We start from the raw sequence: 22761 nt of genomic DNA, 5'->3' as shown, positions 1-22761 counted from the left end.
TATTTTCAAATACCACAGCTTGAAATACATTTAAGCTTCATAATTGTCTTAAGAGCCTGAAATTTCATTCTGTATTCATCATAACTTTGATATGTTTTGCTAGTTTAACTTTGCAGAGTCAATAGTTAAAAAACTAATATTATGCTTAGACCATACCCAATATACACAGGAATCAGAATATTGTGTAAGAATTTTTATACCTTCTGAATGTTTCTTATATTCAAAGCAATGAGAATTCAAGAAGCAAGAGAAATTAAAAGTGTTACATAGCTTCATTGGCTTCTGGTGTTATTTCCATGAGGTTTTGAAAAATTTATGTCAATTATGTCTGCCTACCTAGAACATTTGGAAAAGTGTTTACAGCAGCTAGCAAGATGAATATTGTTCAGCTCATAAAAAGAATTCTTGCTTATCTGATGTGTCATTTAGTATATGATGTCAGAAATCCCATTTGTTTGAATGGAAGTAAGCCTCAGTGACTGAAAGAGTTCACAGTGCTATTAGTTTTCGTGGTTTTGTTTTTTTTTTTCCTAAAGCCTTACAAAGATTACAGTCTTTCTCAGAGTCACAGAAGTTAACACATTGTGCCCTGTCCTCTATATTCTCTCTCTAATGGACCGTCGCACTCTAGTGATGGTGGATGTGACATCTACGAGGGATTTCAGTCTTCAACTATGGGGTAATCCAATAGTTTATGAGTATTAGGAGGATATGAGTAAATTCTTCGGCAAGTCTCCTTCTAAAATCAGGTTTCTAGATGGTAGCAATGTTAAAGATCTGACTGTGACACAGCTTTTGCAAAGCCACTTTTACAAAATTATTTTTAAAAGAATGCTTAATTTGCATGTCTGTATTAGTGGTGTGTCACAAATAGCAAACTGATTCACCTGCTCCAGGATACTCTCAGCTAAAAATGCAATACTTAAAGTCCAAGACAACATGAAGCACTCCAATTGAGTTGTAAATGAAATAGACTTTAACAGAAAAAAAATTAATCAATAACTGAAATACTATTAAATAGCTGGGAAAATAATTAACAAGAGAATTAACAATTACTACAATAGTTCTGTGTATACTATTAGTGTAAATTACATTGTGCATTGACATAAAGTAGTTTCAAATGTTCAGTTGTTAGAGAATAGCATATGGAACATGCAGGATTAAGTATTATGAAGCAAATAGCAATGTATTAGTATTAAACACAGCTGAATAATTTCCTATTTAAAAAGTTCTTATTAAGGGAACACTGAGTATTGCCAAGTGATCATCAAGTCCAATAACATATTTTCTCCTTTCAACTGTATTTTAGTTGTACATGGTTACATGGAATGTTTTTCTTTTATCCTTGATAATTGCATCCTTACCTCAGTTAAAGAACACCTTTAATATTTCCCAAATATCTGGGAAATAGATAACAATTGGTACACAGATAAATGCAACTATAATATATAGAGGAAGTAGGTTTTATTGGCAGGCATTGTCATAAGACACCGTTTAAGAGAAGAAACAAGCCTGCTCAGGAATACATTGTACTTACCATTGCTATAGTTATAGTGAATCCTCTGACCACTTGTTGGTTTTGGAAGTGACAGTGGGGTCTCCTCTGCAACAAAATTGTAAAATCTGCATTCTACAAACAGCTGCTGTATTGTTTCATCTGATATAATTCGTGACTCAGTAAGACAGAGAGATATAATTTCAACCCGGATTTTTTCAGTTGCCTATTTAAAAACAAAGCGCAAACATAATACAAATTATTTTGTGTTTCTTGAAGTGTTAACACAAAACAAACAAACATACGTGTAAATCATTGGCTATTTTGTGTGATTAACACTGACTGATTGATTTTGACATAGACACAATGAGATTCTAAAGCCCCAGGGTTTGTAGTTAAGAATATTGTTGCAACAGATACTGATTTACATTAGGTGTCGAAAATATATTTGCAATAGTCATACTCTGCTGGAGAAGATTAGGTTAAGGTTCTCTTTACATACAAATGATATCTGAACCACAAATATGAGTCGCCATTATTTTTAGGTACACGGCAAAGTGATTTGTATCTTGATCCTGTAACTGCTTGAAATAGTCTCAGTAATATTAGGTACCAAAGTTCTCCAAATGAAAGAGAATTGCTACTCAGTGCCTAGTGCAGACTATACTACAAATAGTTCAGTAAAAATACATCGAGTCACAAAGTAGTTAGGCATGTAAAGTAACACTGTATTGATACAGAATTCAACTTCATATACTGAACTTTGCTAGTTAAACCAAACATACATTTAAAAGTTAAAATTAACAATATCACAATAAAAGTAATATCCCAATTGTTCTTCACCAGAACCTTTTCTTATTATCTTTAACTAAAATAACATTATTCTGTTGCTTATATGAAATTGTTTCATACTGTTCGGCAAAGTCTGTATTATTTGCATACAGATAAATTTTAATAAGCTTTCTGTATATAAGTAGGAATGTCAGACTTGACAGAAAGAGCCACAAATATTTCCCTAGGTAACTCTGTAATTCAAAGAAAGAAAAGCCACTACGGTTTCAAAATTGGTTTCGAAAGTACCTAAGTGAGCATTCAAATATGAGATTCTTCAAAGAGCAAAGAGAACATGTTGGAGTTCAGAAATGTAAAAAAAATTTTGTTTACTTCTTTCTTTTCAAGTTCAAAACATTAAAAATATTATCCCTATATGGGAATATTTTGACAAATTTTGATTGTAAACTTAAATCACTTGAAGTAATAAGCTTTCTAGATTCAGTTTTATTATTATTCTAATTTATTATGGAGATGGCTTATAATTTGTCAAGCAAATTATAAAATTAATCAAACTGAAAAGCAGATGTATCCTATTGTAAAAATATCCATCATATAGAACAATTTCCATTGCTGTCAAGCCCTTTCAATATTTGATGAAGTAATTTTACCCCCTCCTTTCAAAAGACATTTCCTTTTATTATGTATCCTAAGACACCTTAACTAAAAACCCAAATCTGAATATTTCAATAAGGTTGTTTTATTATTCAGTAGATTCATGGAAATTTTACTAGGATGACAGAGAAAATTCCACACCATTCTGTCTCCGCTAACACAGGTACACGGCTTCAGCTGGCAATATTACTGGGATTAGCATAGAATGATGAAATATTTAAAGGAAATTTTTTTTCTAAAATCTAATAAATCAAATGACTGCCAAATGTCATTAAAGTGATGGTCTTTGACTTGAATATGCTTTTCATATTCAAATTTGAAAAGAAAGAGATGAAAGCCTGGAAAGGTTACTCAGTTTCAACTAATAACCTCAAGCACTCTATATTCACATGCATAAAAAATGAAATTGAGTCTATTGTCTAATTTTACTTCAGAAACAACTCTTTTCTTCTTGCACTGAACAGATGTATTAGCATCTGTATTTAAAGTGATATGCTGAGTGGTTTTGTTCACCCCGAAGTATTTAGCAGCTATGTCAAGCTAGCTTGTACACAGACAGCAGTTTATGAATCAAGTCCAAATACAATATCCCGTATTATAAAGTATTTCTTTTACATAAATTAAAAATTGTTTGACATATTTAACACTTGTAATTGCATACTATAGGCAAAGAATATTACAGTTTTTCAAGGATAGCAGGGTAAATCCAGGTATTCTGCTTTCTAACTTCCTAGTAAGCAAATAACTAAGTCATACTATTAGAAAATTGTAAGAAAAAATAATAAATTACTTCAGAGCTTAATAGTCAAGAATATTTTAAGGCCCGGTTTTATTAATATTAAGTATGAATACAGCATATACAAAGGAGAACACAAGCTGATTAAAAAAAAAAAGATATTTACAAATAAAAAATATAGAACTGCTTAAGAACAGCATAGCTAGCATGACATATTTCACTGCTAATACAAAACCACTCATAGTATGTAGCCATGCTGAAAATATATGTAGCATCCAATATATGATAGGTATTAATTTTTAAACAACCATTTATATTTCTATGATGCAGCGTGAATTATGTTATTTAAATCTTTTCCTAAGTTGTTTTTTTTAAGCCTTGGTCTCATTTATTAGGTACTATTCAAGTGAAAAATGGATAGTTTGTCATGACCAATTACTTCCACAAATCATTCTGCTTCGATGGGAATAAAATTATTCTTTAAATTTAGTATTTAAAACAAAATATAATATGAAATTTCCTCTAGCAGAGAGGCTGGATATACGTATTAAAATAAAGAATACTAAATGCTTTCAAAGACTGTCTCTGAGAAATTGGTTCAGTGATTTCATTTCAAGCAAGGACAACAAAACATGGGCAATATTCTTTCTTTACCATTTAATATTGACTCTTTGTAAGTAATAACACTACCCAGAGATTTGGAAGAATCACTGAACTCCTTCAACAAGCTTTAGGATTAGTTTAAGTACTAAATGCATTGGACATTACATCAGAATTTGAAGTCCCAATATAACTCCTCATCTTTCTGATGTCTGAGATTAAAAAAGCTTTTTATTTGTAATTCCATAAAAAGTCTTGACTGTCATCTTCAAGAAGCTGTACATTCCAAATTTCTATTTCCTTTTTGGTCACAATAAAATGCTAAGACTTTGATGTGAATAAAATTCCAATTGACCCAATGGTCCGCAACAGTATGCCACAGAATTAAGTGTTTTACAAAAAAAAAAAAAAAGTTTGTCCTTCCTGCACAAAACAACAGCATTGAGTAAGATCAACTTGAATCCTGTTCTTTACCAATGCTCAAAAATATTTATGCTTTACTCCTTAATACTGTATATATTTATTTCCACAGTCCACTTATTCACTTGTTCCCTTCTATTTCAAGCAGCGAGCATATCAGATAAACTATAGCTATTGTCCAATAATCACAAGTAATCATCCCTTTGCTACGAATATTACTTGATTGACAAATATATTTATTGAATGGGAAACCATCCTCTTCCTCTATCAAGTGCTAAATTCCTGTGATCTTCCTATTAACGATGTCAGAACATAGCTGCAAAGGAATGCTATCACAGGAATGCCAATCTAATTTAACTGTTCAGAGACATAAACATTACTTGTTAAGTAATTATGATTAATAGGTCAACATCTTACATATACACATAAAAACACATATCACAAAAAAATATTCTAGTCCTTAACTGTGTGCAGTGACTTTTCATGTTAGGAACAACATCTTTTGGTTTTAGATTTTCCCCATAGATGTGAGAACAGAAAGAGGGATATCGAAATGCTCCCTGTTCCTTCTCCAAATAGATGGGACTTACAGAAGTGCATGCACTTTAGATTCTCCCTAAGACCTGGGACAAAGAGATCTCTCCTTGTTCAATAGCTCTTTTGGAGTCAGATTTACTGTGAAGGAGGGAAAGGCACATAGAATCTTCCCCCATCATCACTGTTTTTGCTATGCGCTAGGAGGAGTTTGCAATGGCACAAGGTTAGCACTATAATAAGGTTCGATGCAATCCTTTCAGCTCTGTCTAGAATTGAGAACATACCAAAGGAAAAATCAATTTGTGACAGTAAGTACATCTCTGCTGCCATTTTATCTAGTGCAGAGACCAAATCCATCATTTTCAGAGCATTAATTCATCTTTAATATCTTCAAAGGCATGAATTACTTGCTACAGCTTGAGACAATTCAACTATTAGATATTGCCTCTTCTATGCAAATCTGTAACATACCCATCAATGCATTGACTTTTTTGAGAAAAGACAACTTTTAATTCAGTATAAAACACCAAACATTTTAGAAAATACTAAGTTCTTGAGGGATCTGAAGCTTTCCCACCACGACTGACAACTATACATCAGAACTTCAAGTCACATTTGCACTTTGCTCATAATACTACTTTTGATCACCTGAATAACATACTTTCTTCCCTTCAAAAAGCTTGCCTCCCCCTCCCTTTCTGAAGAATAAACATAAAATCATTCAGTGTTTCTCCTGAAGTTGAATAGTTTTTAAAGATTTGGTTTTGCAACTTGCCTGTGGCATTGCCTCAACTAACAGCTCTTAAACTGTTTCTATGGATGAATAAATACAAAAAAAAAAAAAAAAGAAATATATCTGGAGCTGTTTGACTGGTGAGATACAAACATCCTTACTCTGAGTTTTATTTTCTCCCCAAGGAGTGGGGAAGGCTACATAAGCAATATTGTTACAGTCCTAAACTAAGCTACACCCCTCTCTACTGCAGATTTTCTCAAAGAGGAAACTTTTTCTGTGTGTGCATTTAAACACTCACCATTGATTATATCACCAGGTAAAACAAAAAACAGATACCAACTTTATCAAATCTCAGAGCCAGTTAGCTACATCAGTACCAACTAGTCACACAATTAAGTAATTCAAATGCTCTGTAAACTTACGATTACCTTTCATTTCAAAAGGAAGCACGAAGCTTAGGTAAATAAGCATGAAAGACAGAAAATTTCTTGACAAAAAGAGGTCTTACTCTGTACATTTTACATGCTAATACATGTCAACATTTAAGTTACAGAAATAGGATGAAATAAGTAGCAGTATTATGTATAAAACTAAACAAAGACAAATATAACAGAATTTCTGCTTTTATACATATCTATGCATGTATTTTCTACATGTAGATCATAGACTTCTGGTCTGATTTAAAAAATAAATTAAATTTTAGAAATCTGTACTTGAAAGTTAATCCATTTAGAAAAAAAACTTTTAGTACGGGAAAAAAGCAGAAGTATCAGTATAGCATTTTCATTTGTTAAGAGTGCACCTGTAGTGAAAAAAATATACCAGATTGCATGTTTTTAATACAACTGTTCTTCTTATTTAGAGCTTTAATACTTAACTTCTGATACTGCCCGCCCCCCCCAACACTGCCATTATAGTATTTGGGACAATATAAACATGCAAAAATTAATGGAATTTGATTCTCTCTCATATTACCCACAGTGTGAAAAAAAATGATGCTTGGTGATATACATCACAACTAACCAAAACTCAAATTTACTTTCAAATCCCATCCTTTGCTTTTCAGACCTCCTGTTAGAAAAATACTCCCTTCTACTTGTAAAGTCACCGATAACTTAGTTCCATGTCAATGAGCCCCGATAAATATAGTCTGTCAAGGAAACAACTGAGGAGCATTCATATTCATAACCACAAAAAACATTACCAGCTAGCTTAAAAATGGCTCCTGTTGATGATTCTCCTGTGGACGCTTCTCCTGTGGACTTATGCACTCAGCCTGAAATCTGACTTTCTACTTAATGTTCTGACTAATTACTTTTATTTCTTACCTAAAAAGTAATGAGTTACCTTAAGATTCTGTTGTTTTGAATCATTTTAAAAGCTGGTCTTTGGGGGTTTTTTGGTATTATTTCTCCCTCTTCCTTCAAGTTCTTCCACCAAGAAGAATGACTTGTAGTACATGCTTCTAATTATTACTTCTAAGTATATTTGACAGGCGGTAGAAGTTGTAAATCCATCATTTCAGTGTACTGTCTATTCAAACTACTGCCATCTCAAACTTTATCAGTGGCAAAAGACAACTTAGGTTTTTCCTGAATTCTTCAAAATTCCTCTCTTTTATTTTAGTTCCTGTCTAATAGTGACCAAAATAGCAAACACTCACCTTAAAGACGGAGAACGGCAAATGCTTTCTTAATCTTAGACCCATCAGTAGTGTTTGAAAATACTGACTATAAAGCTTTAATAAGTTCTTTTTATCTTACTCTGATAAGATAGTTCTCTTCCATGAATTTTATTCCTTGTTTTATTAAATATGCTGGTGCAGCACTATTACTTCCCTGATTTGTTATAGAAGAAAAGTACAGAGCAACTAAGGTTAGATCTAGACAAGACCAAGAGAATACAAAGGATTAGTATTTCTGGCACAGTAGAATCAAGCCAACTCAGCACACAGGGTAATGCTAAAAACCTAAAACTTTAGCCCTCTAAATTCAGATTAGATATTCACAGAACAAGCCAGTTTAAGAAGAGCATTGAGCACTCGGAAATCTCCCTGAAGTATGCCAAAGGTACTAAAGTCCTGCAGAAAATACGTGTAAAGAGAAATCAAGACATCCAAAATTTAAAATTGCAATACAATGTCCAAATCATTTTCTTTTTTTCAATGAATGCAGATATCTCATAGGAGGATATGTGCTATTCAAGTACTTGTACAAAAAAGGCATAATAAAAGGAAAAGTATCTACTGCTCTGTTATAATGTAAGCTTTATATCTTCTCATATTTGCACAAACGTGTTTCATTGACCAGCAGAAGCACAAGCAATTGGTATTGCTTTTTAATGGTGTTTAAGAGAGATTTTAGTGTCAAAATTAATTTGACCCCGAGATCTTAATTCACAGGAACTGAAAACGACAGTTTTCAATAAACTGATATTAACGCAAGATAATGCACTCACAGTATCTGCAACAAAAAAGAGAGATGTAAACACACCTATAGGAAAAAAAAAAAAAAGAGACCACCACCAAATAAAGTTTTTTGCCAGTAATTGCCTTATGGGCACATTTTAATACAACTTGGAAGCTGACGGCAGTAAATTTTATTGTGATAATTGAATGCTATATTATTTCCTGTAAGGATAAAGCGTAGACATGGTGGTGAAAGGAGGAGGGGATGGAAGAGAAAAGTTGCTGGGTTTTTTTAAATGTAAAGACCATGCCAAAAAAAAATGCAAATTCCCAGTTTTGATGTCTATTTTGAGGATCTGAAACAAGGCTTTTAATCAATGTATTATACATCAAATTGATAATGTTAACTTCTGATTATTCAAATGTATGAAATATTCATAGAGAACTGTCCAAACTTTTACATTTCTCAGACTTCTTTTCTCTATTAATTATCATGCCTGGAAGCTTTTTAGTAAAAGCAGCAGCCATCAGCCTGACTGAACCTGACAAGCTAGCAAGGCCCAATTACACTGGCGCTCTGTGGCACTTTGATGTACTGGAAACGAAAAGAGATAGGGGCAAATTGTATAGCACATTATGTTAATGACTTGATTTAATCCAGCCACTAAACTTTATGTAGCCTGTTAAAAAAGATGCTAACACTAATTACGCCACTTTGGAAAGGAAAGAAGGGGACAAGCATTTCATACCGACAAAGTGAAGCTCATAAATGTTGTAAATGAAATGAAACAAAATGAAGTAATCTATGATTAATTATACATCATAGACAAGAAGAAAAGAGAAAGAAGCAAGTGGCACAGCTAAGTACTGGAAAATCTGTTAGATACCCTTTATGATCAACATATCTAAGAAATAACCATGAACTGTCTAATTTGCAACATGCAAAAAAAGAAACAGTATGATCTTAAATGCCTTAAACAGTTTGGCATACAACTCAGATTTATAGGATAATTAGCATAACGATCTCTAAAAAATCACAAGTCTTATTTACAGTGTTTGATTACCAGCAGGATATTTATCTCAAAAGATAAAAGGGAGTGATTTTTAATCTTAAAAAAAATACAAATTCAATCACAATTTTCACATGCTGTATTCTATAATTAATCCAAGATTTCAAATATACCAATGCCTATTTTTAAAACCCAATTTGTATCAAACATGTTGCCTTAATAGTTTATAGCTTTTGTTGTCTTATCTACCCTTCGTGAATATGCACTCTGTTACCAGAGGAACAGATCAATGGAGAGAGGTAGAAATTAATGAACCTGAAATGAATCTACACTCAAAATCTCCTCAAAAGTGTTCTTAAATAATTTTGATAAAATAAAATACAAGATGACTAGAAACCTATAGATTAACTGTATTATAATTTGACTTAATGGTGACGAGTAGCAGTCATTTTAGTTCTCAAAATTACAGATGAAACAATTTTTTAACATTTTACATATAAACCATGCGATTCTGTCTTCAAAAGTACCTTCTGTATCTTTCTGCAGCACATGTAAATGATAGCATTTCTAAGAGCAAACCCCTTCTACAACTTAAAAAAGGACCAATACTTCTCATATGAAGCATTGCTTCTTGTTGCTAGTTTCTTTGTAAGATGTCACATAGCCTTGAAAAAAGGATTAAAAAACCCCAAAACATCAAACTAACTGTAGGTTATCACACTGCAGAACATTTAAAAAAGTTAAGATTGATAGGATATAATAGTACACCCCTGGCCCTTTAAAAGAAGGCTAAGACAGACCAGAAAAGCATCAACTGTTAGAAGTATCATAATCAATTTTAAGTGTAAGTTTTATATTTTTTAGGATTGTTCAGTCAATGTTAGATCTAAAATTATGAAATATTATTTTTTTTTTAGAGAACTATACTACTGAAATACTGTTCAAAGTACATTTTCCAAATTTGTATTATGGTGTGTTATTTTGTATATATGACTTTATGCTCATTAACTGCTGTTTTTAAGAACAAGTCAAGAGAATATCATTACTGTACATGCCCACAAATAACAATAGAAAAAGAAGCGCAGGGAAGTGATTGGATATTGTACATGTACAAACTTTATTGAAACCTGATGTTCAGTTCTAAAACTGTTGGAAAGTCAGGAACAAAAAGAAATCTGTCTGGATGAACTAGTAAATACACACAAAGTTTGCATGTTATTAACAACCTCAAGCTTATGCAATTGCCATTTCAACAACATTCAATCAAGTCAACATACTGGGATGAACCAGTGAGTAGCTAAGCATTGTAGATTTACTACAGGCCTTGACAAGTGAAATTATCCTCCCCTTCCTCAGAAAGCACTGGAAGAAGCAGAAAAGCACATTTTCCCAGGTAACAGGTAGAACTGAACAAGACGACTAAGTTCTTTAGACCTTCACATTACAACAGTTATCCTTCATTAGGGAGATTTTGTGCAGGACTAAAATTCGAATTCAGATTGAAACTAATTAGAAATGTCTACTTTAAGTGTGTATGACAATAATGGAAAAAATGACAACAGATTTCCCCGTAAAAAAAAAAAAAAAAAAATCTGTAAATCACATGCACAATACGGTCAGGTTAACTTTTCTTTTTTTTCTGTGAAAAGGTGTCCATTTGAACTGGAAACAGGAAAACATATATTCATTGAAAATGTCTTACAATCTGACCTTAGATATAGCAAAGCTACTCTTAGAGGACATTAGGCTTAAAATATTTTTCTCAGACTTACCAAATAATTGCCATAAATACTCTCACCTGTTTAATATTCTTGGATATTGGACTTGAAATAATACAGTCATCACTGTCAGTTATTATTGATTCAACAGCATCATTTTCTTCTCTATCATCTTGATCTGGGGGAAAAAAAAAAAAAAAAAATCAATATAGTTAAAAACCCCTGTTCTGTATGCAGGTGGATTATTTTGTAAAGCATTCAGGTCTTTTTTTCTCTGGAGCAAATCACTTGTAAACACAACAGGGATTCAACATCGGGTTTTTCCAATTTTTCTAATAAATTCTTATGCAGAAGCTGCAAACAACCGAACATAAAATTTTAGCATCCTGCTTGTGCTTTTACTTTAAACTTGGTATCATGGACTTGGTTTATTTCAATGATAAACAGTTTAAGCTCGGAGGTGGAACAGGATGACCCAGCTTTTATAATGTTTAAATAAATCTGCCTCTAACAACTTTGCCACAGATGTGATAAGACGTACTACCCGTCTCACTGAAAGGATTTCCAATATCAGCGTTGGCTGTTATCTGCAGACAAAAGGACCATATTCATTAAAATAGTCTTTAGAACAGCGTAGTTCTAAGAGAGAATACAAAGACATTTAAAATAGAAGCCAGGTTTCCTTTAATATTTTATGAATCTAGGTCAGATACCAGATTTTTGCATTCAATTACAATACAGTTTCCATTTGGGAAGAAAATAACACCACCATATTCACCACCCAGCTTCAGCTATAAAGTACACCAGAATAACATTTCTGTCATGAAGCTTCTCATAATGAGGCAGCTCCCATTGCTAGTAAGAAATGCTTAAGAAAATGGAAAGATACATAGATTTATCACGGAAATACAGTTACTTATTCATAAAAATGAATTCTACCTTCTGGTTCCAATTCTTCAGTTATTTCTGTCTCATCTCCAGAGGTAACTGAGCTTTGTTCGGCCAACTGCCCCGCTGACAGATGTGAGAGGTCTTCTTTTTCCTGTTGAATTTCTTCAGTCATCTCATTCACCTTATCATCTGCTAGCCTTTCTTGTTTAACCTCATGTACTACATGCTATATAAAAATAGATAAACTTTTAGTCTTTATAACACTCCTTGAATAGTAAAAGTTATTTAAATTCAAAACTTGAAGAGTTATGGCTCACATTCATCATACATAGCCTTTAAACAATTATATTGCTTATGCAGTGCAGGAACCCATGAGAAGTTGTCAACTGCAGTAACAAATAATTGATACAGTACAAAGACAATTCTCTAAAGATGTATATTTGTGAAAACATAACTATTATAATCATTTGGTACCTGTTAACATATATACAGCCTGGTAGATTTCCAGATTCATTTATATTTCAGCTTTTTCAGTTCTACAAGACTCAGTTAAAAAAAAAAAACCAAACCAACACAAAACAAAACAAGCCATCACCATCTTACTCAGTCAGCAATTTTATAACTTAAATTAGCAATATTGTCTGTTTCAAAAGCAAACTAAGATCATATAGAAAAGAATTGGCTTTGCTACAAAATGCCAACACGTTATCTAAGGTAAAATACCTTTAGTGCATAACTTACTGTGAAGTAATCTTATTCGCTTCTTTCTCTTTGAGTACAATTACATAGAATAATACCTCATCAATGGATATTATGTTACAGACATGGCATCTTCCATGGAAATTTGCTGGAGACCTATGCATTATTTATTATCCAACAATTCTCCTCTAGGACTGAATTTTCCACAGAGACACTGATGTCTCACCTCCCACCCTCAGAATCCATGACATAAAACTTTTAGCTGTCCACAGTTATTTCTATTCTAACACATCCAGAGCCACACAAAGCAAAGCAATGCTAACAAACACTTATGAGTCTTGTTCTATAAATAAAGGTTATCCTTGAAGTTTTCAAGTCGTAAAAAACTGACTTTATGTCTGTTATGCTCCTCCTTGGCAAAGATGATGTATCATAACCACTGTGTTTTAGATAATGTTTGGCCATTCTTTTTAATTCCCTCAGTGACAGAGTGGATAAAATTTTCAGAGAGAGAATACTTTTTGATTATTCTTTTTCATTTCCCTCTGCTATATAATGGTAATTTTTAGAGGGAAGAAAAACTTCATCCAAACATAGAAGGAAATCAGTAGAGATATTCATCCCTTTCTAATGGCCAAAAAAAGGAGAGTGTCGTCACAAGGAATCACTTTTTTTCATATTTCTGAGAAATTTTTGAGATCTTACTTTACCATAGTTTGATTTTTGATGCATGACTCTGAAGAAATAACATACACATGGAATTAAAATGCAATATATTATATAAAACTGCAAAACCCAAATAGTCTCATACCTCTGAAACACCTGGAACTCTTGAAGCCTTCATCTGCTGTGTAAGTTTTGTGTTATTTTCAACAACAGAGCCCTAAGTTACAGGTAAAATAAGGGGAAACCTTTAATATATAGTAGACAATTAACACACAAAAGTAGGCAGAAACTTACTGGTGGAGAAGCATTTGGACAGGAAATTATGTCCTCCTTTTCTTCCCTGCATTAGCATTACTGCTTCTGTCCTCCGCTATAGCTTCTACCTATGAGGCTGGACAATTCTTACAAATACTTTGGGCGAGTCAAACAATTCATCCCACTTTCTAGTGAGCCTCCTTTTCCCAAAAAAACTATTTGCTTTGGCATGTGTCACGTTAATATCCAAGAACTAGATTCTCTGCCATTCAGAAAATGAACAGGACAATGAAACAGACTGTTCCTGTACAGTTTTAATTTGTTGAACGTCTAATTCTCTTGTATGGACTCTCTCTTGCCATTTCACCACAAGATTTAGACATCAAAGAAGCCCCAGCTATTTCATTATTTAGTTCTAACAGTACTTTTGTCTCTAATCAGACAGTGATGCTTGGATTTTTAAAACAGCTAGGGGGACTGCTCACCCAGTAATGAAATCTTTTGATGGAGACCAAGTAGCTGTCTCCCTTAGAAAATCCTAGTTTGTGAAAAATTGTTGAACTTTGAGAAGTTATTGTTTGAACAGATGAAGATATGGTGTGTGTTTAACTATATGGCTAACTTTTCAGTTTTTCATATCCAAGCTCTCAAAAGATTTTATTTCACCAATATTTGACTTTTTTTTTTTTTAAGTTAATAAATACAAGAGATCAACTGAATTCTTATTTCTATACTGTACGGATCAAAACAAAGTTCTAGTCACGGTAGATTAAACAATTGCAGAAGAACCTGTGAATTGAAAACTGATGTTAACATTTCAAAAAATAAATCCAATCAAGGGTTTTACAAATGGAAAAATGATCATTGCTAGTTTTTAATTAATAATGCAACATAATATCATTAACTAATAAATAATACTCATAACCTTTTATAATTGGGTGTTAAAGAACCTACCTTAACTTACTAGATTTAATTAAAAGAGCAAATATCGCCTATTCTTAGTTCTCTGAAGGCAGATTAATTAAGATCAAATGAAAATTTACACCATACAGCAGATATGTTTTAGTTCCATGCAGACTCTCCTAGAGTCTGGAAGTATGTACACATGATAGTGCATCCCAAGTTCCGAAGTGTAATTGTTCTCACAGTGTGTGTAATCTCAGCTGATAAACCTTGTTTAAGAGGTGACTCTGAACTGTGTCTAATTGTGTATCTCATTAGCACAACACTCAGGATCTGTTTGGATCAAGCTGGTTTCTGCAAAGCCATTTATATGTCTGTGCAAGTGGTACACTGTACAAAGACACTTTAATTAATAACACAGAGAGCTGAGAAACACAGTGCAGAGACAGTTGATTGGTCCTGTTAGAATCTGCCCTAAGTCTATGAAAGTTGAAGCTTGTAAACTGTGGAGGATAGCAAGCAATTCTGAGGGAGTCACGCAAATATCACCGTATTGTATCCCCCACCTATATGCAGTACGATGTTACCATTCATTGCCTGGGACATGCCAGTGTTGTGCTACTAAAATAATTGAGTATAAAATAAAAAAATCAATTATTCTACAAATTGTCCATACTGAGACATAAGTAGCCTTTCTTGATTCAACATGCACAAGTAAAATATTGAAAACTTACTGCCATTTGTATCGCACTAAGATCCAGAAAAGATACTTTCTTGTCTGCTTGAGCTGTATGCTGCCTTGGTTTGGGTATTGGTTTCTGCAACAAAACAAATATAGTCGAAGACCATTTATTGCCGTATTCTAACCGTCTTATTTTACAGTAAATTCTGAGGGACCCTAATTTTTCTCAAAGCCAAATCTAACTACTAAATTCAATTTTAATCAGGAAAGATGATGTAGATGATGTTTGAATAAGCAAGCCCTCTGCCTCGAAAATGGAGATACCTTGCAGAATTCAGCCACAAATGGGTATAAAACTCTATAGAGCAACTATGGAATGCAGTGTCAGTTCCAGGTGAGAAATAATTGCAGGACTGAAGCCAGTGGTATCGTCTTTGGCAGAATAATTTATTATTATCATTTATGGAGTGCTTGATTTCTTTTCTTGTTCTGTAGGCTTATCATATCTTTGACACCTTTCCTCACGCCACTCCATTCGGAGAATTTTAACACAGAAACAGAAAAAAGACTGGCAAAATTTAAAAAATGATCCAGAAATATTTCTGTCATTATGTTACAATACAAAAGACAAAAAAAAAAAAATAAAGAAAAAGTGGTTTATTACTCTTCATGCGTTACTCTCTTGATGAAGGTAGAAATTATCCTCCATTTCCACTGATTTTTATACACAAAAAAAAAAATCTTTACACTACTTTTAATTTATGAGTGACTTTTAAGAAGCTGTTAGGTATCTTAGCACCATGATCCAGACACAAGAATAACAAGAGTGTGGTGCAGATACACCTATGTATCTGTACATATGGCTTGGCTCCAGCTGCTTGAGAATTCTTTTGGCTCAAAGCTACCCCAACTGACTGAGTTTCTAAGAGACCACAGAAACAATAGCTGATTTCATAACTGTCATAAATTTCAACCGTAGCCCTGAAATTGCACAACTACCTGACTACATTTTATGTAGGACATATACATTAGAAAGAGAATTAGTAAGGACTAAATTTATAGGGAAGACAGTTAATGTTTGTTATTTCTCCTCCCTTTTCTCCCTGCCCTCTTGCTTACCAGTTATCCACTGTTATGAAAGACCTTAAAAAGTTTTGGACACAAGAAAGATTTCACTTCCCAAAGGAAGTCAAAGATGGTGGTTATATGAAGTACTTGTACTACAACTATTTTTCAGTAAGGACAAATCCTGGTCATCAGGGAAGAACTAAATGACCTGTTGTAATAGGTCTTACATATCTCTTAACTCCTGTGAGTTTGTTAAATTACTTACTGTCACTGGTGAAGTAAAAGAAGGAGACAAGGCTGGAGACTGCGTTTTTTCCTCTGCTAGTAATTCAGTTGCCATTGATTTCTCATTTTGAATGTAATTCACTAAGTCTGCAGCCATTGTTGATCCACTTGGTGGGAGGTAGGCAAACTTCCATTTTAAATCAACTGTGATGGTACCAGCAGGACATATTTTAGAATCTGTTAATTCAAAAGCACCTGAAAGCAAAATGCAAATCTTGTCTGAATGATCTTATTCTATACATATACAAGAAAATGCAATGCAACACTGAATGGGATTCAGGAATTAAGTAACTTAATATTCTTCATTTTAGAAGCTAAGTAATGTCAAAATATTGTGTTTTGTAGTTCCAAATATATCCAATATAACACTGCGGACATTCAAAAATACAGGATCTAGAAGGGCCTGGATTACTGTGTTCATTCAAGATGTCCTGTAGGTTTCTCAGATAATCCAATACCAGATAGCTAATTCTTATTGACATTTTTCAAAAGATCTAACTAAAATATTTCCATGTTTTACTAATACTAACCTTTGTTAAAAAAAAATAAGGATTTTAAAAATCTGAAATTTGCTAGATCTTTATTGAAAAAGAAACATCCTAAATTCACTTGCAAATTTTCTCCTAATATCCTTTTACATGGCATAATTATAGAATCATATTTTAAAATTCGCATGAATGTCTTATAGGCGACAATGAAATAATCATTAAGCAGCTTTTATATTATAAACACCATAGCAAATTTGTAACTGATATCAACTTGTTTAAAATTCTGTCAGATGAGAACAGTAGATGAATGGTATGGGTTTTCAGAATCACAGAATCATTTAGCTTGGAAAAGACCATTAAGAACATCGAGTCCAACTGTAAACCTGACACTGCCAAGTCCACCACTAAACCATGTCCCTAATTGCCACGTCTACACATCTTTTAAATACCTCCAGGGATGGCGACACAACCACTTCCCTGGGCAGCCTGCTCCAAATGCTTAACAATCCTTTCGGTGAATAAATTTTTCCTGATATCCCATCTAAACATCCTGTGACACAACTAGAGGCCATTTCCTTTTGTCCTATCGCTTGTTACTTGGGAGAAGAGACCAACACCCACCTCACTACAACCTCCTTTCAGGTAGTTGTAGACAGCGATAAGGTCTCCCCCTCAGACTCCGTTTCTCCAGGTTAAACAACCGCAGTTCCCTCAGCTGCTCCTCATATGGTTTGTGCTCTAGACCCTTCACCAGCTTTGTTGCCCTTCTTTGGATGCGCTCCCACACCTCACTGGCTTTCTCGTAGTGAGGGGCCCAAAACTGAACACAGTATTCAAGGTGCAGCCTAACCAGTGATGAATACAGGGGGACAATCACTTCCCTAGTCTTGCTGGCCACACTATTTCTGATTCAAGCCAGGACAATATTGGCCTTCTTGGCCACCTGGGCACAATGCTGGCTTGTATTCAGCCAGCTGTCAACCAACACCTCCATGTGCTTTTCTGCTGGGCAGCTTTCCAGCTACTCTTCCCCAAGCCTGTGGTGTTGCATGGGGTTGTTGTGATCCAAGTGCAGGACCCGACACTTAGCCTTGTTGAACCTCATACAATTGGCCTCAGCCCATCGATCCAGCTTGTCCAGATCCCTCTGAAGAGCCTTTCTTTAGTTTGGTACTTAAAAAGATTTAAAGAGATACGAAACAGGAAGTGAAGATTTTGTTAAGTTTAAAGAGATCTAATCCTTACCTGAGATAGATCTGTCATGTGCTAAAGAAATAAGAGGCACATTGGCTTTCCCTACAAAAGCACCTTCTTCCGTTTCATCATCATCAAATACATAAAAGGTTAAGGATTCTGATTTTAGGTAGCGGTCTAAATCTGCATTCATTGGCACTTGGAAATACATATGATCATCTATTTCTGGGTTGTTGCTGCTAGGAAAGATGGGAGTATCATGGTCTGCAAAATCAAAGAACTTGTAGACAACATAAGGATTCGGCTGAAGATGTTTTTTTCGGGATTGTAGACTGTTACAACATATTATTGTAATGTGGAGTTCATTTAAATTGCCATCTGTTGAAGTGCTGACTTGGGCAGTTCTGAGTATCTGCTGCTTTAAATGAAAAAGAAGTTAAATTAAAAACATTACAATTCTTATGTTGGCAAAATCTAAGAACTACATAAATAGAACAAATAACTGATTACTTCAATGACACTCCAACTACTGTTTAATTTTATATGTCAAAGTATTACTTGTTCTATAAATTCAGCGACATGTCTCTTGGGTTGTTGGTATAAGGAAATAAGAGGTTAATCCTTTCAGGTCTGTGATTGTTTGCTTTATTCTTCTAAAGTTTTATGATCTACTTGTCATTTGATTATCTACAAAGCAGTGAAGATCACAGTGTTAAGAGTGATTCATATCTAGTGCCACTTTAAAGTTAAGGATTCTGATCTTGACAGCTATTCTGTGTCAAGAAATTTTTAAAACTGTAGTCCTTTTTACACATGTATTTTTCAATAATTAAAATTGCACTGCAGATTTCTCTGTTTTTTTCTTCCTCTAAAACCTTTACCTACATCAACAATTTACAAAAATTAGAAACCAGCATGTGAAGAGTAATAACAACTCAATGATAGCACAAATTTTTTTAATTACCTATCATCATGGCTTGTACATACTGTGGAACCCATAGTTGACAAACTGGGAAATTAATTTTAATAAAAATTAAAGAATAAGAAGAAAACAGATAACATGACTATCTTAAATGAGTAATCCCCATGTATATTGATCTCAAAAGGCTCTCCTTTTTTTACTGTAATACGCCATAACTATTTTCATTAATTGTACACAATTATCTTGCTTGTGGAAGCCAGAGTTCTGTCTTCTGGCATATGGGAAAAAATGCATCAATTTGATTTTGTGTGATAAAAATGTTAAATATTTTGATTAAATAATCCACACTGAAATAGTTAATGAGAAAACCAAATATGACAGTTTAAGCCCTTAATATGCAACCTCAAGACTATCATTTCTAGCTACATACACAACCGGAAAAAAAACTTTATAGCACTTGATGTACAGTTCATATTTCCATGATTTCTGCCGCTATACAGAATAGAAAATTTTATATGTATGTTTAACTAGTGAAAGCTTAAATTTTGGAATGCACAGCTGAAGCTACTTTTACAGCTGCAGACTAACAGAACCCTTAACATAATGTAACCATCTGCTATAGCTGTATGACTTTTAGTTTCTGCCATGAAATATTTCTGAAAACTACAGTGTTGCAAACAGCTCTGTGGAAGCTGTTCTTCACTTCTGCCATTTTTCCTATTTTCTCCCGTATAATCAGTATATTTCAGCTGCCATGTTTGAATTTGCAATTTTGCAATAATTACAAAAAAAGGGCTCTGTTCCACATGCCTTACCTTTCAACTGTGTTTGGATTGCCAGCACAGCTAAAATAACATAGTCAAAAGTACAGAAAACTAAATAACAGACTTTGGCATTTAACAACGGCCAGATTTTGTGAGTTAGTTAAAAATACCTTCGAGTCTTTTAAAAATCATATTTGAAGCAAATGTTACAATGTTATCAAACACAAAGTTATTCTGAAAATGCCTACACTGAACTTTAACAGAATTTATACACTAAACATACTTCTCAGATTACACAACGGAATCCATTGAGATTCTAGTATAATCTAAATTTACATTATGGAACAATATATAACTTTGAAGTTACTCCAGACTTACAGTAATTTAAACAGCTATAGATAAAAAAAAATTGGCTGTTAGAAACTCTGAGGTGTTTTAATTTATACATTTCAACCTGATTGTTTTTCTTTCTTAAACAATTGTTAAAGATGTCTGAAAGTCCCTTCTTTTTCTGTCTGCAACCCTTATTTAAACATGATTATACAGTGCAATATATTATCAACATTCTCTTCATTATCCAGCTAAAAAAAAAAACCCATGAAATATTCTGAATCACATAATACTTGAACATTCAGAACTTTGAGACCTTTCTGCACAACCGCCTCACCTGTTATCTGACACCCAGTTGGTTTAACATTCCTGAGTATTGTACTAGAACAAAATGTTACAAAAACTGGGACTTACAGTTTAAGAAAATTAAATATAATAATTTCGAATATTCTAGTGACAATTTCAGTAAAAAAAAAAATAACTGAAGTTTAAGACTCTGTCTCCTCAGGAAAGCTATAATTCAACTGGTTCTTTCCCCCTTTATATGAATAAGATGTCATTCAACTGCTAAAGATACTTTCCAGTTCCAGAACCTTTAACTTGGTTAACCTTGAACATATCGAGACTTGAAGTAAACTATTTGAACTGAAAAAGTAATTTTGAACAGTTTATTCTATCAAAACTATTAAGTACAAACCCAAACATACCTGGGATGGTTGTTCACGTTCCCCAAAATCAGATGTTATATACCCCAGAGCCTTTGACCTCTCTTTGTAGAGACTAATAGCTTGATCCATAGGAACTCGTAACCAGATCCAGTATTCTATGGTACCATAATTTTGAATGTTTTCTTTGATTCCTAAGGAATAAATATATATGGGATTGCATTAATTTTCTTTTCAACATTAAAGTACTTAAGTCAAACGCTAGGAAATGCCACAGAAGATTAGTTATCTTGTGACTATGCGTTATGACAGTGTTTGTGACATGAGATATGCGGTTCATATGCAAAAGTAAATTATTTAATTTCATTTAAATATATGACAAGACTTCACTGAAATTACTCTATATTTCACAGTTAAACTAGGGCCCATGTGTTTCATTAACAGTCTCAGAGGATGAAAGAAACTTGCATTAAACAACTAAAAACCAATTAACAATATATAAAATAATAAAGCAAAACAAAAATCAGTCTTATTTTAAAATATCTCTACCGCATTCATAGAGAAATTCTAACATATGAATAGTACTACAATGCAATCCAGTACACTTGCTCTACTAACTACTTTTCTCCGTGTTGTTTTTCTATAATTCTGTTGAGTAAGGTGATGCTATCTTTTAATAAAGTACTTTATATGTGTAGTAGTAACACTTTGCAAGTAACTTTATACAAGACAAAGAATCACTTCCTATTTTCAGACAAGATTCTCTAATGCCATTTCCAGCATGTCACATATGTCTAATGTCACATATTTCAGGATCACTATATAAACACTATCTTTGTCTCAGCCATTACGGGCAAAATTGCACCTGTCAGCACCTTCCCACAACTGTCAGTAGAATCACCAGAATATACTGCACATTCAGCAGGTATCATGACGTGTAAACGCCTTTTTTTTTTTTTGAAATAGTAATACACAAATTCATTATTGGCCAAATACACGGTACTTAATTGTCACTTACAATACTGCATTAAACAGAATACTTTTTGATACGTTAATTACCAACTAAATTTGCTGTGCTGTAGATCTTCTCATTGTTTTCCAAGATTTCATGGAGCTTCAGTTGACATGTAGCAACTGTTTCATAATCTGTGCCATATGCATGATGAACCTCAAGTGTGATACTGTTTTGCTGTATATAGTGGAAGAAGCAGTCATCAGCCTGCACAAGATACTGAGAAGTGAAGTCATATGATGGGGTACACCCATAAACTACTGGGGTTATCTGAAGTTCAAAGTCATAGAATGCGTAAGTACAAAAAGTTGCAGGTTCACGGTCACCAAAAGTGTCCATAGCTCCAGAAGAGAAGATCACTTTGCTGATATGAATTTCAAAAAGGTTCTCTCCTCTTTGTAAATATAAAATTTCATCAATTTCATCCACTGAATCATCTGGCAATATTTCTGGTCTGGATTTATGCGGTTTTGTACCATAGACAGCGTCTCTTAGTTGGGCTGCAACAAATAAAACAGATATACAATAGGACCATCTTGTTTAAAAATCAAATATAATTAATGACTGAGTAAAGAGGAAAAAAGCACAATTCAATTATATTAACAATGTTACTTTCTTAAAGGTGTTAGCAAAAAAGAAATCACACATTTAAAAATCATATATCTACTCCTCATTTAGCACAGTGACAACAATCAAGAATACCTCCACAATGGAGCTGCTTCAATATATATAAAATAGACACAAGCACCTAACAATTAATAGCAGATTACAAGGAAGTTAACAAGCAAAAATTCAGAAGCCTTATACAATGATCAAAATAAGTATGACTATG

At 33.4% G+C, this 22761-nt stretch overlaps 1 protein-coding gene across 1 annotated transcript in view; it reads right to left on the bottom strand.

The window, feature by feature from the left end:
• RPGRIP1L (RPGRIP1 like) overlaps positions 1 to 22761 on the bottom strand; it is a 73117-nt gene that overhangs the window by 15805 nt on the left and 34551 nt on the right. Inside the window, exons 15-23 of the mRNA XM_068411103.1 lie at positions 21977 to 22429; positions 20960 to 21111; positions 18288 to 18651; positions 16535 to 16749; positions 15254 to 15337; positions 13507 to 13578; positions 12045 to 12222; positions 11186 to 11283; positions 1538 to 1721 (exon numbers count right to left, since the gene is read on the bottom strand). Coding sequence (XP_068267204.1) covers positions 1538 to 1721; positions 11186 to 11283; positions 12045 to 12222; positions 13507 to 13578; positions 15254 to 15337; positions 16535 to 16749; positions 18288 to 18651; positions 20960 to 21111; positions 21977 to 22429 — 1800 coding nt within the window. The remainder of the gene's footprint in view (positions 1 to 1537; positions 1722 to 11185; positions 11284 to 12044; positions 12223 to 13506; positions 13579 to 15253; positions 15338 to 16534; positions 16750 to 18287; positions 18652 to 20959; positions 21112 to 21976; positions 22430 to 22761) is intronic.

The sequence above is a fragment of the Nyctibius grandis genome, chromosome 12 (genome assembly GCF_013368605.1).
Source record: "Nyctibius grandis isolate bNycGra1 chromosome 12, bNycGra1.pri, whole genome shotgun sequence".
NCBI lineage: Eukaryota > Metazoa > Chordata > Aves > Nyctibiiformes > Nyctibiidae > Nyctibius > Nyctibius grandis.
The sequence above is the reverse complement of the archived record's forward strand: the minus strand, read 5'-3'. Positions and strand labels throughout refer to the sequence as shown.